A 13,245-nucleotide genomic window follows, 5' to 3' on the forward strand; every position below is an offset into this window, starting at 1 on the left:
GGGCCGGGGCTGGCGAAAGAGCGGGCGCGCGGCCGCCGAAGGGGACAGTCAAGGCGGGAGAGCGAGCCCCGGAGCAGCCCCGGCCTCTGCGCCAGCGTCGGCAGGTCCCCGCCAGTCCCCCCAGCACCCGCAGGATTCCGCCGCGCGCGCCGGGCCAAGCCCAGACGCCCCATGAAGCCGCCCGCGGCGCAGGGCAGCCCCGCGGCAGCCGCGGCCGCAGGTGAGTGCGGGGTCCCAGGGCCACCTGAAAGCCCCGAGCCTGCATGCGGGGGCGAGAGAAGCGGGGTCCTGCGTCGTTCCTTTACACCCCGCCACCCTTCCATCCTCGCCCCGGGCCCCTGCCCCCGGGCGCCCGAGCCAGACACGTAGCGCGCGCACTCTGACTCGGTCTCCCCACCGCCGCCGGGTTCGCACGCGCCCCCGCGGAGCGAGCGTGGGGACAAGTACCCGACGAGGCGGGGGAAAGTTTGGCTGTGTCGATTAGCGTAGTGACCTCAGGCTTGCCACTTCGCCAGACCGAGGCTCAGTTTCCTTATCTGTAAAATGGGCTCCATCATAGAACGGACTTCGTAGAGTGGTCGAGAGGATTAAAAGACAACAGGCTGTGACTGCGTGGCTGTCACTTGGCAAACGCGCAGTGAATGTTAGTTATCTTCGGGAATGGTGGCGGTCCCTCCGGGCCCCGGGGAGAGGTGGCCCCCTGAACCCCATCAGCTGAGCCCACCGTCCCTGCTCCCAGCCCCCGCCTTGGACTCGGCGGCCGCCGCGGACCTGAAGGACGCGCTGTGCGAGTTTGACGCGGTGCTGGCCGACTTCGCGTCGCCCTTCCACGAGCGCCACTTCCACTACGAGGAGCACCTGGAGCGCATGAAGCGGCGTAGCAGCGCCAGCGTCAGCGACAGCAGCGGCTTCAGCGACTCCGAGAGTAAGTGTGGCCCTCCTAGTACGGTGCCGGCAACGCCTGGATCCCAGTGCCTGGCCCGCGAGGGCTCCTCTGTAAACTGAGGCATGGGGTCCAGGGAACTAGGCCCTAAAGCTCAAGGCAGTCTCTAGGACGCCTGGAGAGTTGAGTCTCCAGGGCTGAAGGCCCAACACTGGCAGGGCCCCAGAGGGTAGTCACACGGGAAGGCTCTTGGAGGGCGAGCTGGTCTACCTGCCGCCTGCAGCTGTGTCATGAGGCCTGAGGGTTTAAGCAGCTGGTCCCGACTCAGCCAGACAGGACTTCCCGGACCTGGGCCAGACCTTCCCACAGTTTCCCCTCCTCGCCTCTCAGCTGTAACTTTTCAGAGAATGTGGGACAAGTGCCGCAGGAATGGGGTGTGTATGTGGGGGGCGGTGGGGACATGGGAAGACACAGTACTGAAATATTTGTGAAACCAGGAAAGGTTTCATAAGCGGTGCTCTTGGGATTTTTGAAATAATTTCTTGCGCTTTCTTTTGGCCCTGAACTCCCAGACTTGTTGCTCCATCAAATTTGGTTTTGAAATAATCCCTGGCACTGCTGAGTTTTCCAGTGAGTTAGAAAGTGTCCCTTACCACCCAGGCTGCTGGGGGAGCCAGAGAGCAGAGGGACATGGAGGTGCTTCCTGGTGACCTTTCTCACAGTGGAGACTACATCAGGGTCTCTTTGCCCTAAACAGCCTTGTTAAAAGATGAGTTTTTCCAGGAACTCAAATGCCCTGGAAGGAGTATGGATACCCATTTAGGTGTCAAACAGCAAATTTGGTGACTTTTTAATATTACTTGATTGTTGGTTTTCAAATCATGGATTAGTTATTGTTTTTCAAAGTGAACGGTAAACTATTCTCTGTAATCTTTAGCCTTTAATCCCTAGAAGGGCTACAAGCATGAATGTCACTCCTGCTGCCCTTGACTCTGGAAATAAAATGGCCTTTCCACGGCATTCTCTTTTTCAGAAATCTGGAGCTGTCCCTTGTTACTGGAGACAGATTCAGTGCTAGACCTGAACAAGAACTGTCCTGAAAAGGGATAAAGACACTCACCACTCTGGTCAGGCTTTGAGTCAGAAACCTGAGTTCCAGCTTGAGGTTTCTTGGCAGCCCTGCCAGAGGTTTAGACTGAGCTGCAGCTTTTGAGATGAAAAGAGATGGAAGAACGTACTGTTAATCTTCCAAAAATTAGAATTTTTTGACATCGTTTCTAATGACAATACTGCTCAGTTTAAATTTCCAAGGGATGTCTTAAAACTTTTGAAATTTGTTTCAGTACCTGTGGCCAAACTTAAATATGTCTCCTTCTACTGGGGTGTGGAGCAAGTTATTCATCAAATACAAATTCTCTCCCCATGGAAAAGAAAGGGGGGGACAGTCTGTCACTGTTGCTCTGTGGCACAGAATAGCTCCTCTCTGAGCCACAGTTTCGTTCAGCTAGAATACAGTCTGAGCTCGCCCATGCATGGCTGCTTGCTGCTTCCACTGGGTGGGATTTCAGATCTGGGAACTATTTTCAGGGTCCTTAAAGAGAAAATAGTAGAAACACGTTTTTAACAGTTTGGGGGGGAGATATTTGGGTTAGCATTCATAGTTTTTCTTAGGGTATATGTATTTTGCTTTTTGCTTTTTTCTGTTATCTATTAAACTAACCCTTAGTTTGGTGGTTAGAGAAGTAATGGGAAGGGTATAAAGAAAGGTCAGATGACAGTCATCTTTCCTATAAATATGTGATTTGTCCCCCCAAGACTGGTTAGAAATAGTCTTGGCAGGAGCTGTGTATCTAAATAGTAGTTTCTTAAGGAAGCATAGGTGTATCTTAATTGCTGCCAAGAACTAAGCACAGACATTGTTACACTCATTTGTCTGTTTAATGCTTTTCTCTTGAAGAGAATGCTCGAGAGAGGTAGAGCCTACTGAATTGAAATTTTGGCTCACCAAAAAGGAGACACAGCAGGATAATGATAATACCAGCAGCTCACACCGACCAATTGTAACTGACCTTACAATGATTACTATTATTATTAGCATAAACTCTTATTGTTAGTGATCTCTTAGCTGTTCTTTGAATGTGTTATCTCATGTAATCTCTACCACAGTCCTATAAAGTAGGCTCTGCTATCTTCATTTTTTTCTGATAAAATAGCAGAAACACATGGGCTGTCTCTCTAAGGCCTTGCTCTATCCCCATGGATGATTGGCTTGAATGGAAACCAGGTCCTCAGAAATAGATCAAAGTCCCGTTGAGCCTAGGTCACAGGCCTGTTTATCAGTGGTGGTTGTTCTTGAAGGTGTCTCTTCAAGGTGTTGTTTATCTGGCAGGGTCAGCAGAGTCCAGGCTGAGACCTGTCTAGGCCCTGGGTGATGAGTAGGCCTCAGTTTCTCTAGCTGTAAAATTGAAAGGATTTAATATTTAATAGTACTATTAGAAACATCCTTAAGCTCCTGATTAGGAAGAAAATATTTGCTCTGTTTAATGCTTTCAGAAAAACATGAAAATGCACATACCATGCTATATCACACAGATCAGATACAGCGGAACCAGTGTTTCGTGTGAAAATGTTATGTATGGTGTGAAAATGTTATGTATGAAGCTACTGACCAATGTTACCTTGGTTTTCGCTCTCCCATTGCGGCTCTGTCTCCCTGAAGGTGCACCAACCTTAGAAGGTAGATCAAAACAGTATTCCTGTTTTGTTTTGTTTTTGGTTTTGGTGGCTGTCCGGTACAGGAATCCAAAACCCTTGACCTTGGTTGTACCAACACCATGCTCTAACCAAGTGAACTAACTGGCCAGCTCTCCAGTTTTTTGAAGAACACTATTTTTTTCTCACTAAGACAAAAATTTAATGTTACTTGCATCCAAAGGAGAAAAATAAGACATTCCTTCTTCCACCAAAGAAGCAAGTTACTTAGAGAAGAAGGGGTATTTAATAAGGAAATACTCCTTCCTGCTTCCACTTTCAGGAGGGCCTCCTAAGACATGCAGAAGACCAAAATAACAATTGCAGGATATCTTCCCCTTAGGGGCGGGATTCAAATGGTAGTTGATCAAAATAGGATTGTTTTTTCCCGTAGACTTGTGTACCAACAAGTAATATCAGGCACCTTAGTGGGAGTAATTTTAACATCAGCAGTAAAAGGACAAGGCAATTAGGGCGAGGGCAGTGTTTTTCAAACCTGATCCTCAGAGGTGCTTTAGATACTGTGTATATCTTTGGTTTGAATTTATTTTTAAAAAATGTCTTTTTTCCCCAGTATTTTCAAAACCGTAAAAGTACACCATGATTTCTCAAATGTGTTTAATAGAATTTTAACTCCTTATATATCAAATTTTAACCAGTGTGTTAATTTATGCTTCCCTGGTTTGACTTTATAAGGGTTTAAAATATTAACTTAAACTTTAAAAGGTGCTATAAACTTATATCTTTGATGTATTGGGGTTTTACATACATTTTTCCTTTGAGGGGGAAGTGTTTTGCTTCTTAAGAAAAGATCCAAAGCCTACTGTGTATGCTAGGGCTGTTATGATACTATAGGATTGTTTTAGGGAATGAGGAACTGACTACTTTAGCAGAAGCAAGACTCAGGATATCGTCATGTCGTTGCCTAGTCTACTCTGGCCTGGCCCCGGGAGAGGGGAAACCTTATGGGCCCCAGGGGACCAGCATGACAGTTAATGTATTGGAGGCTGATCTGGCTCAGGAGCCACTGAGACTGGAACCCGAGCTTGTTCAAGCCATGAGAGGGTAAGGCCAGTTAGGAGCCTTTGGGATGCCCTGGTACCGTGTTAGTAATTCCGGGTGGGTGGCAGGTCTCATTCTGATGCCTGGCAAAATGTCAAGAGGGATGGAATGTCCCAGAAGGGGAGCTGGGGCAACAGTGGTGAAAATGAGAAAGGGAGCTTTTAAAAATTCTATCCCGTGTTAATGAGGCTGTCAGAATTTAGATTTTTGAGGAGGAGAATACCCACCCCCACTTGCCATTCCCTTTGACAAAAGAGAGAGAGGTCCAAGGCTTTCTTTTTCGCAGTTAATTACTATAGTTTTCTTGCTTTAAATGTGTGGGATTGTTCTATATTTACAGGAGCTCTGGGCAAGGTTTCTGTCTGTGGTTTTACTTTCCTCTGGAGTAGCACACGTCAGTGCTAACCCTGAATTACCTTTCTCCCAACTCTCCAAACTAAAAAACACACTTCCCTTTTAGACAAGCCTCTGTTTTTGCAGCAGAGTTTCTCAAGCTCTGTTAGTGCTCCTAAAGTTAGATAGTTGTATATTTAATATGCTTTTATTTCTTTTAATGGTGTCTTAGAAAACTTGGTCCCAGAATTTGAGGTTTCTGGCTTCCATACACTAAGTAGACTTGCCAAGGACGTTTCTAACTGAGATTTGAGATGCTTGTGAGATGGGGCTTCAGAGCTGATTGAGCAGATGTTGTAAGGTCCTACAATATCCAGCCTTGCCTCCTTCCAACGTTCCCCAAATCATCACTGTTATGAGTCCCTCAAACTCCTATTAAGAGCAGCACCTGATACGTGGGTGGGGCAATAATACGTGAATATGCTATCAGCCAGCGACACATTGCTGTCATTTTATCAGACTAACTGGCTGTTATTTTGCAAGGAATAGAGTTCAGGGGAGTAAAGAGAACAGGAAGTCAGGCCTTCCTTACTTTTTAATCTATCACAATACCTAGCATGAGATTTTGTTCATTGTAGGTTCTTAAAGTCTGTGGAAAGAAATTTTATTAGGTGAAGGGTAAAAAGGGGTCTAGATTTTGGGGTACCTCTGTGTTGGAGGCTTGTTCTTGGGAGTTTTATTCTAGGGCGCCTCTGAAGAGAAACTTCTCTTAAGAATTTTGCAACTCAGTGAAGAAGAAGAGAAAGCCTGGGCCCAGAATCTTGATTCATTTTATTGTCTATGATGACTTTTTCTCTCCTGGGCATGCCATTTTTCTTTTGCCAGGACCTTGAGAATAAAATCACTAAAACCACGGACATCATTCATGGAGAGCCCAGGCTCCTATCCTCCTCTCGTCAAGGAAGGGACAGAGTGACTTGCACAGGGCCGAACAGTTTTCACACGGCCTCCCGTGCTACGCACTCTCTCGACAGTGGTGTAGCTTTGGGGCTCTGGAGGTTGCTCTTTTCACTGTTGTCATGAATGACATGAAGTGTATTACCGCAGGCTGGTAATATGAACCCACTGGGTTTCATTTCCTCTTGAGGGTTGAAGGTTGGACGTTTCAGAACCTGGAGCTGGGTCTGCCCCAGACTGTGCACCTCATGGAAAGAGAGTGGAATTATGGTGTCACAGCAAGCCAGGGTGTGAGCTAGTGTGTGTGTGGGTGTGTGGCGGGGGCGGGGGCAGGGGAATGAGCAGATACCATGCTGACGTGCCTCTGAGTGTGTTTATATATCTAGATGTAACCAGCACTTTTCCTTCCCCCTCTCTCATTGTGGGAGTAGTGCAAGTTCATTAACAAGAGGCAACTTCTGATCGTTTTAATAGTCTACTTTGCAAGTGAATTTATCAGTCAAGTAAAAGTCAGTTTGTCTGTATGTTTTCTGAGTTTGAGGAAAATACTTGGGTCAAGAGGCATTTAGCATGTGGATCACGCTTTAAAAGATCAGCAGTAAACTGGGACCATATTCTGGTACAATAGCTCATTTTCTACAGTCTCCCCAACCACTTGACTTACCTTGAGGTTTTCCTGAATTCTCACTAGATCCCTTTTTTTATTCCTGCCATCCTCTTTTGCAATGGCCTTTTCCATGTCTAGATTGTTCCTTCCCTGAAAAACCAATAGCATTTGGTCAACTTGCCAGTGAGAGGAACAAGTTGCCCCCCCCCCCCCCCCGCAACAAAGGATGAGTATATGTGGGTGTAAAATTGCTGGAGAGTGGGGACGGAATAGAGATGAAGCCCAACATCAGGAAAAGGGCCCGTGGCGCATGCAGGGTGGGTGGAGTGAGGTGTGGTGTTGAATCTTGTTCTTAAGTGCTGGCTGCTCCTGAGAGAGAGAGACCAGAGTGTGGCCCCTGAGATCTGGGCCAGCCGGTCTCTGGAGCCAGAACTCTGGGCCAGGGATGGGGGTGTTGTTCTCAGCGTCCTTCAGAGCCAAAGATAATGTGCCAACAGCCTCATATTTCTTCCTTCTGGCTCAATAGTCTGGGCATGAGGCCTGCCTCCCCAGGCCCCCTCTGTGGTTTCTTGTCCCTAAATCTTACCTCATCTCCTCCCCACAAGTTTCTTAGGCTATGTTTGTGGCAATTCTCCTTTTATTGCATGGTGACGAACAGTCATGCTTCGCCATTAAGTCTGCAATGGGCACAACCATTTCCTATATGTAGGGCAAAGGCTTTTTCTTGAGAAAAATCTAGACTGCTTCTCTGGAGGTTGGCTCGTCAAGCAAACCAAGCAGAAGGGCTCCCCAAGTTGAGTTCCACAGACTACAAGTGTCCTGAGAAATATTAACAGTGGTGCCACACAAAAGTGTCCCATGGTCAGGTACACTTGGCAAATAGGGCCAAACTTGTTTCTTATTACAAGTCTTCTCAGGGATGTGAAAAGTGGGAATACACCATGGGAATGATCAAGGGTGTTTGGTGTTTCTCAAACATAGAAGATCACACAACTGTTCTGTGTGAGGAATATATTTTTGGAGAAATGTAGGTATAAAGGTCAGTGTTTTGTTTTGTTTTTTGGCAGCTGGCTGGTCCAGGGATAGAACCCTGGACCTTGGTGTCATCAGCACCGTGCTCTAATCAACTGAGCTAACTGGCCAGCCCAGGTTCAGTGTTTTGGATCTCAGTAGATGTTCAGCATCAAAGCCCTAAAAACTGATTGTGGTCTATTTAGGTGACCTGGTCTGGACTGAGAATCTCAGAACTGCAGAGCTGAAGGACAAAGAGATTGTGAGGGCTGGTCACAAATATCTTCTGGGCACGTTGGAAAAGTGGGCAAGGTGGGGCCACCCGGACAGGGGAGGGTGGGAGGAAAGGGAGCCAGGTGAAGTTGTAGCAGCCTTTTAGGGATGAAGCCAAATTCTCTCAGGACCAGAAACCTCTGCTTCTGAAAACCCTGATTCTTTTTACACTGGGCATATCTTTTATAACTTAGGCAAGTTCGTTTTGAGTTCAGGGTTCCAAAGAAAGATGTTTTTGCCTCCTACTGAGCTGGAGGTAATTGGCTTAAAGTGAAAGAATCCCAAGGAGGAGTGGGGGCTGGCCGGGCTGCCTTCTCACCTGAAGAGCCTTTCCAGAGCTCATCTCTGCTACAACCTTGGCTGGTTTTGTGTTTTGTTTTAGCCAGGAAGGCTGTTCCCTCACGACTTTAGCAGCCACATCCTGCTTCCGCTGCCTGCTCTGCCTTTGAGTCCCTTGTGCCAGTGCTGCTCAGTCAGTAGCTCTTTTCTGGGTCACAGTTGCACAGCTGGGCTGGCCATGGGTTGGGGTTTCCTTGCCCTCGGCAGGAGTTAGAGATCGCGGAACTGCAGAGGTGGAAGGGACTTCCACCGTCCCATTTTATTGATGAGGCCCAGAGATACTGTCTTGTTCAGTGGCACCCAGGTACTTAGTAGCCGAGCTGGTTCCCTTGATTCCCAGCCCAGCCCTGCTCTGGGACCTGGCTTTGCTGTCACTTAGGTCTTTGAGGGGCGGGGGGTGGGGGTGTGGATGTGAGAATAGAGAGAGCCGCGAAGTAACTTGAATTGTCTGTAATAGATGAACCTCCATGAGACGAAATCTTTATCTTTAGCCCCCCACCTTATCCACAGCGTGCAGGCTCTCAGGAAAACCTCTTGAGCAGAAAGAGAGGATCATTAAGTCACGGGATAGCAAGAGAGCAGAATCGTTCTCTTGAGCAGGGAGAGAGGATTATTAAGTCATAAAATACCATATGTTTGTGTTTTAGAGAGTTCAGAGGACAAAGGGACATTTTTTCATGAAAGATGATTCCTTATGTCTAAAATCCCAAACTAACACCTCCTCTTCCCCTCATCAGTCAGGCATCAGCTTAGCTGCCGGCTGGACATCCGGTCAGTAGGCTCCTGTGCGTTGTCACCATGATCCTATCACAACCTTCTTTTGGAGAAGCAGGGGCCTTGGTTGTGCCTGATTGGAGACACACACACATACACATTCTCCCTTGTCTCAAATCATTTGGGTGCATAAATACAAAACCTAGAAATCGGTCTGTTCTCTTTACTATAGATTTGCAACTTTTGCTTCTTTTGGAGACAAACTGTTGGTTATCAGTAGATGATGGACCGATGAGTCTATAGTCTAACGAGTACTATTTCTAATGAGTACACTTTCTTTGCTGAAAGGTGCAGATTCACTTTACAGGAACAGCTACAGCTTCAGCTTCAGTGATGAAAAACTGAATTCTCCAACAGACTCTACCCCAGCCCTGTTGCCTCCCACTGTTACTCCTCGGAAAGGTAGGTGCATTCATTGGAGTGTGAGTTTTTGGCTTTTTTATTCCCCTCTCATTCTCAATCCTTTCTCTCTTTCCTGTAACTCAACTAATCTTGCCCAAATGTGCAAAACAAAAAGATACAAATAGTACAGTAGAGTGTGAAGTGTGAATTTGTTATTTCTCAGGATTTTGATCAGTGTGAAAATGAAATCAGATCATTTGGGGCAGAAAGCCCAAATTCACAGGGAGAAAAAACAACAACGTGTAGACTCTAGACTGTTTCTTTCTCATGTATATACATGGAAAGATTTATATTATCTTTTAATTCTGTTTTTCCACAAACTTTCTGAAGTACCCTTGTAGTGTCATCAAAACTGTGCCAAATAAATGATAGTGTTGCCCATGGGTCTCCTCCCAGACTGGTTGGTTCTAGAACTTAAAACTCAGCAGTTTAGCTTTGCAGAAAGTAGGGTTCTTTTTTATTGCATTAATTATTTAACCAATGCTTTCGGATGACCAACTTAGCAATTAAATGGGGTCGTCATGATGAGACAAGCGATGATCTAACATGATTCAAAATAGCAGCTTCAGCCTGTCTCTACTGTGATATTAATAGACCTACAAAGTTTTAAAAGATGCATGAGTGGTTTCTCATTTTTTGGAACTGGTAAAGTGTCTCCAGCTAGAGAGCTGAATGTTCTGTTATATTGGGCAAGTGCCCTTTTGAAAACAAAAGGAGGTTTTTTTTCCTTCTGAAAAGCTATACTTGCTGAAAATAGTTGCAGAATGCAATAAAATGGAACGTAGTTAAGAAATATGAAGATTCCATCGTTTTTCTCACTCTGGCATTAAGACAGAACTTCTCTCTTCTTCAAAGCAGACATTTTTAAATTTCCTTCTCAGCACAGCAGTGTTAGCAGCCACTGGGGAGGCCACCATGCTCCGACCCTGTAATCCACTCTGTAATGGATCTGTTGAATTCAGGCACAGAGCAGTCTCGAAAGTGGCTTAAAACATGCCCAGATTTGCTCCCTGATCCTCCAGAGGTAGAAATTAAATAGGGGAAAAAAGCCCCTAGTGGTAAATTGACTTGAAAAGCTAAGAACAATGAGGCATTTGTAGTCAGCAGGGGTTAATAAAATATCCAGTAATGCATTTCAGGGAAGGCACGAATGATGAACTCTAGAGAAAAACGTAAGATACACAGAAAAGGTATATGGCTCAGGCTGTAGAGAGAACAATATCTGGATAAGGACTTGTTACCTGATGCTGGCACCTGGATGGGATAAAGCTGTTACCTGGACCAGAAGCCTCATGTCGCCCTCCCCGTACCATTTTGAGAAGGAACAGTAGCTCTTCATTCATTTCATACTCTGAGGGCCGCAGTATTGCCGCAGGGTTATAGCACAAGCTATAGAGCTATAGCACAAGCAAGAAGAATTATAGACCTGCGTGTCCATTCTGCATGGTGCTTTTGCTTACCAAATTTTTTTTTTCTTTTTTTTTTCCTTATCTTACCAAATATTTTTGACTTTACTAATAACTCGAATCCTACACAATCAAAAAATCAAAACTCTTTATCTTCCCTTCCTGCCCCTCATTTCCCCCAAAACTTTTAAGACAGTGAAGGGAGATTCTTCTTCTAGGTTAGGGGGAGTTAAGGTGGGTTGGTGGGAGAGGGTGGTGATGAGCTAAAACAGAAAGAAACATTGAAGCTGGTCTTCTGAATTATTTTCCCAGTTCACTGTAACTAAACATTGGAGCAGATACTTTGAATTGTTACAGGACACTGTTCAATAAAGTCCCTGAATATAGAGAGATAGATTACAAAATGGAAAGAATCCATAATGCTAGAAATTCTGTAATCCTGGAAAACTCAACATGAGATCATAAACTATCTTTGATATGGAAACTGAACTCTCTCTCCTGTTTTACAGCCAAATTAGGAGACACAAAAGAACTAGAAGACTTTATTGCTGATCTTGACAGAACATTAGCAAGTGAGTACAAGCCTGGTCTTAAAACGAAAAATTAATCAGAAAACTAGAGGACACCTCTGATAAAGTGCTGTAATGTTTACCAGCTTGCCTGGGGACAAAGAGTTACATCATAAGACTTCTTTAGATTAGAAACAGGACCATAGTGGCTTGGAAAGAAGTTCTGAGGATAAGCTTGCATTAAAGTAGACCATGTGCCTTTCCAAACACTGAGAACAGGTCACCAGCAAACAAGGGCATTTTGTTTGAGAAATGGAGAAGGAGCAAGATTGGAGCTTTACCATCATGTTGACCTGTCAGGCTCTTCAGAGAAGAAATGAGCCAATTGACCACACAAGCTTTACTCTAACAAGCCAGAGGGTTTCATCCCATGGGCCAGGGTAATTTTTCCAGGTTAGGTCCAGGGGCTTGGTGAGGTCTGACTTCTGAGATTTAGGTGCTAACAGAGAGAATTGGTTTGGGGAGACCTTAGTACCAAAGGCCCACGCCAATTGCTGAATGACCTGGATTAAGTATGCAGTACTGGCTTCCCATTTGGGAATTATGGTAAGGGTAACCCATTTTGTGGAACCAAAAATGTTGGGAACTGAAGACATCAGATCATAACTGCAATAGGGAGGTCTAGAGAAAAGGACTGTATCTACACACTCTTATTTCACTGAAATGGGATTGCAAGAGCCAGGAGTACTAGCTCAAGCTTCCAGGAAGGAAGTTTCAATAATTCTACTCATGGAGTGTCTTGTTCAGTCACAGAGAGGACTGGAAGAATTTTGTGCCAGGCCCTTAATTTTTCAGTGAAAGAGTTTATTTTCTGTTTGAAGTATTTTATGCTATATTCTACTAAATAGCCAGGTAAAATCTGAAATAGTAGATCTCAAGCTGGTTATTTAAAAATAACACTGTTCTTAACACTCTTTCAGACAAGCCTAAATACCAGGTAGAAAGTTCTTGTATCATTTCTGTTTACTTGAGGATTTTATCGCCCCTTTTCTTACATGCCGCACCATCCTACATCAGAAGACCAAGGCCTGTTTTGACAGAGATTATTATAATTGCAGCACAATTTGTATTAGACCCATGTATCAAGCCTGTCTACTTCATGCAAATTGCAGCAGGCTGCCCAGTCATTCCAGTTAATCAGACACACATTGTGTGGGAAGCCTGCCCTTAGGTTTGGAGCTCTGATGCATGTCTGACATGGCGTGATGACATGAAGCAGAGCAATGGCAAACTTCTGTGAGTGGATAACCTTACCTATCTCCTATTTACAGGTATGTGAAGCAAGGAGGAGTTAGGGGTCCTTTCAACATAAGGGAGAAGCTTCAGAAAGCTCTGAGGACCTGGTAAAATCAGCGACTAGAATCTTCTGCCAGAGGAGACAGAGATGAGTGTTCACCTCCAACCAGGCCATCCTTGGGCTCACCTTAAAATCAGTCGTTGGGCCCATCTCTGAGCAATTTAGACAGTGAAGCTGACTTTGTTTACCTGCTTGCAGCGTATTAGAACGATGATCCATGCTAACGTATTTTCTCTTAAAACACAGCTTTCCTGTAATTTAAAGTGCTTTTATGAAAGTATTTGTAATTAATTATATATAGTTGGAAATAGTAATATGCTTTTCCCATTATAATATATTTTTGTATACAAATAAAAATTGAACTGGAGTCTGTATTTTGTAAGCTTCCATTTCTTTTTCTTTATTTCTTTCAACATATTTCCATTCAAATAGTTTTCTAGTGGGAGTAGCAGGCCTCTGGACTGCTAACAAGGACCTGGGTGCTGCCTGATTGCATTAGACAGGAAGATGGTAAACTTAAGAAAGCATTCCTTTGAGCTTGTTCAGTGCTCTAGAGGGAAATGCTGGCAGGTGGCTAATGG

At 45.1% G+C, this 13,245-nt stretch overlaps 1 protein-coding gene across 1 annotated transcript; it reads left to right on the top strand.

Moving 5' to 3' along the window:
* RGCC (regulator of cell cycle) lies at nt 1–13,031 on the top strand. Its single transcript, XM_063103146.1, has 5 exons — nt 1–220; nt 740–925; nt 9,279–9,392; nt 11,308–11,370; nt 12,639–13,031. Exons 1-5 carry the CDS (start codon nt 172–174, stop codon nt 12,644–12,646), a joined length of 420 nt encoding a protein of 139 aa, XP_062959216.1. The 5' UTR covers nt 1–171; the 3' UTR covers nt 12,647–13,031.
* Nucleotides 13,032–13,245: the final 214 nt, after the last annotated feature.

This window comes from Cynocephalus volans, chromosome 7 (genome assembly GCF_027409185.1).
Source record: "Cynocephalus volans isolate mCynVol1 chromosome 7, mCynVol1.pri, whole genome shotgun sequence".
Lineage (NCBI taxonomy): Eukaryota > Metazoa > Chordata > Mammalia > Dermoptera > Cynocephalidae > Cynocephalus > Cynocephalus volans.